This window comes from Coptis chinensis, chromosome 9 (genome assembly GCF_015680905.1).
Source record: "Coptis chinensis isolate HL-2020 chromosome 9, ASM1568090v1, whole genome shotgun sequence".
Lineage (NCBI taxonomy): Eukaryota > Viridiplantae > Streptophyta > Magnoliopsida > Ranunculales > Ranunculaceae > Coptis > Coptis chinensis.
Window position 1 is genome coordinate 8,149,745 of NC_141464.1, and position 2,189 is coordinate 8,151,933.

The 2,189-nt window shown below is 39.8% G+C and overlaps 1 protein-coding gene across 1 annotated transcript; it reads left to right on the forward strand.

Annotated features, from left to right (window-relative positions):
• The first annotated feature begins 1,448 nt into the window (after window positions 1–1,448).
• LOC147474663 (pollen receptor-like kinase 3) lies at window positions 1,449–1,853 on the forward strand. The gene has a single exon (XM_086584532.1). It carries the CDS (start codon window positions 1,497–1,499, stop codon window positions 1,764–1,766), a length of 270 nt encoding a protein of 89 aa, XP_086440658.1. The 5' UTR covers window positions 1,449–1,496; the 3' UTR covers window positions 1,767–1,853.
• Window positions 1,854–2,189: the final 336 nt, after the last annotated feature.

The following is a 2,189-nucleotide window of genomic DNA, read 5'->3' on the forward strand; positions in this document are numbered from 1 at the left end:
TCCACCATCAAACACAGCTCTGTAAGTGTTTGCCTTTTGCGTCCACCTTTTTAAAATAAAGTGAGCTAGAATCTCTTTGACGTCATACTGTAGAAAAATCTTTAGAAGATGAGCACAAGGTATACCCATAAACTTGAAATACTTACATTCACATTCAGCCTCCAAGGTTGTTCTATCAAAACTCACTTTCCAAACATTGGTATTCTGAGGTTTTCTTGATTTCAAGAAATAAGTTCCAGTTCGTTTCTATCAACCTCCTCTTCAACAATTTTGTAGTAGTTCTTTCCTTTTCCATCTAAGACTTAAATTTATTAAAAACATTTATTGTGTACACTTTGCCAGCATGCTTCACATCAGATTTTTCATAAAAAAAAGGAATTCTACGCCCTTTTTTGCCGATTTCAATTGTTCGGGGGTAACCCAAAATAGATAAAAACCTCTTTCCATATTCTCTTTTCAATTCTACAAAACACTCCCAACTCTGCAAAAAAAAATCATCTCTTCAAACCCTCTCTCTTATTCTTCTCTTCTTCCAAAATTAAACTAAGAAATTGTTCAAGATCTTTGGAACTAATTTGGGAAGAGGAACAGGTGCTACCAAGTTACAACTACGTTACCAGTCCTCTCAGATAAAGGCAATCATGAAAACACAAAAGAGAAAAAGTATGGTCTTCGATTAGGCGACATGGGTCTCTCTGGCAGTATTAATATCGTCGCGTTACAGGAAATAGGCGGTCTTAGGAGTATCAGTTTCATGAATAATAGTTTCACAGGTCCGATTCCTGAATTCAATCGTCTTGGCGCTTTAAAGGCTTTGTATTTATCAGATAATGCGTTTTCGGGGGGAATCAAAGAGGACTACTTCTTGAAAATGGAATCATTGAAAAAGTTGTGAATGTCGGATAATAAATTTACAGGGCCAATTCCAATATCTTTAGCGAAGTTGCCGAATCTTAAGGAGTCAGATCTTGAAGGAAACCGGTTTCGGGGCCTATACCCCCACTACCGGCATTGGCGTCCCTCATTTTTTTCTAATAACAATTTGGAGGGCCAAATTCGGTCGGGGTTTATCTAAATTCAATGCAAGTTCCTTTCTAGGCAATCTTGGCCTTTGTGGGAAACCGTTGAGTGTGGAATGTAAAGTAGTCCCACCAACGGCACCACCAGAATTAGCACAGTTACTAGAACAGGCACCTCCATCGTTAAAAGATGAAGCGAGTGTAACAGCCGCAATTGTGACCTTGGTTTTAGTGATTCTTACTCTAGCCGTGGCAACAATTATTGTGGTTAAGAGAAGAAGGGAATTTCCATGAGCCAATAGAGTAGCACATGCCACCACCGGCTTCAACCAGCAAGGAAGTTGAGTCGGCCACAATTTCCAACAGAGGTATAACATCCAGTCGAAAAGGGTCACAGAGTGGTAAGGGGCTGGGGATGGGGCTGGGGATCTCATCGTGGTAAATGAGGAGAGAGGTCTTTTTGGCCTGCCAGATTTGATGAAGGTTGTAGCTGAGGTGTTGGGGAATGGCAGTTTAGGATCGGCGTATAAAGCAGTGATGACAAATGGAGTAGCTGTGGTGGTGAAGAGAATGAGGGACATGAATAAACTTGGTAAAGACGGATTTGATATGAAGCTCAGACGGCTCGGGGGACTACACCACCGGAACATCTTGACACCATTGGCTTACCATTACCGAAAAGAGGAGAAACTGGTGGTCAATGAAATTAGGAGTCACCAGAAGGAGCAGACTAGTCAAAGATTTTAGCGCTATCCCATGTCTCCAAGTTTGTTGCACAACAGAGGTTATGTAGGCAATTTTGACAAGGAGAACATGTGAGTAGTTTTTTATTTTAATGATCATACATGCATGTGAACTATATTATGTCTATTGTGTGATTTTGTAAGATTTTTCTTCGAGGGTGTTTGTTGAGGGAAAGGGCGTGGTTAGATTTAGTTGGAGATTAGTGTGGTAAATAGACTTTCTTCTGTTGTGTCTCTTGATGAATATACCAACTGCTCCTATGGTTGTAATTAGCGGTATTCAACAACTTGCCTATCTTAAGATTAAACCTGATTTCAAATGTTAAATTACAATTGTAATAATTTGTTGTGTTTCTCTGCAGGGGATATGAATTGAGGACAAATGCTGGTGGTTGTAATAGACTTCTTTGTTGGAAAAAAACTAAAC

Coding starts and splice junctions, on each gene's coding strand:
- LOC147474663 (XM_086584532.1), top strand. CDS start 1,497: ATGAAGGTTGTAGCTGAGGTGTTGGGGAATGGCAGTTTAGGATCGGCG.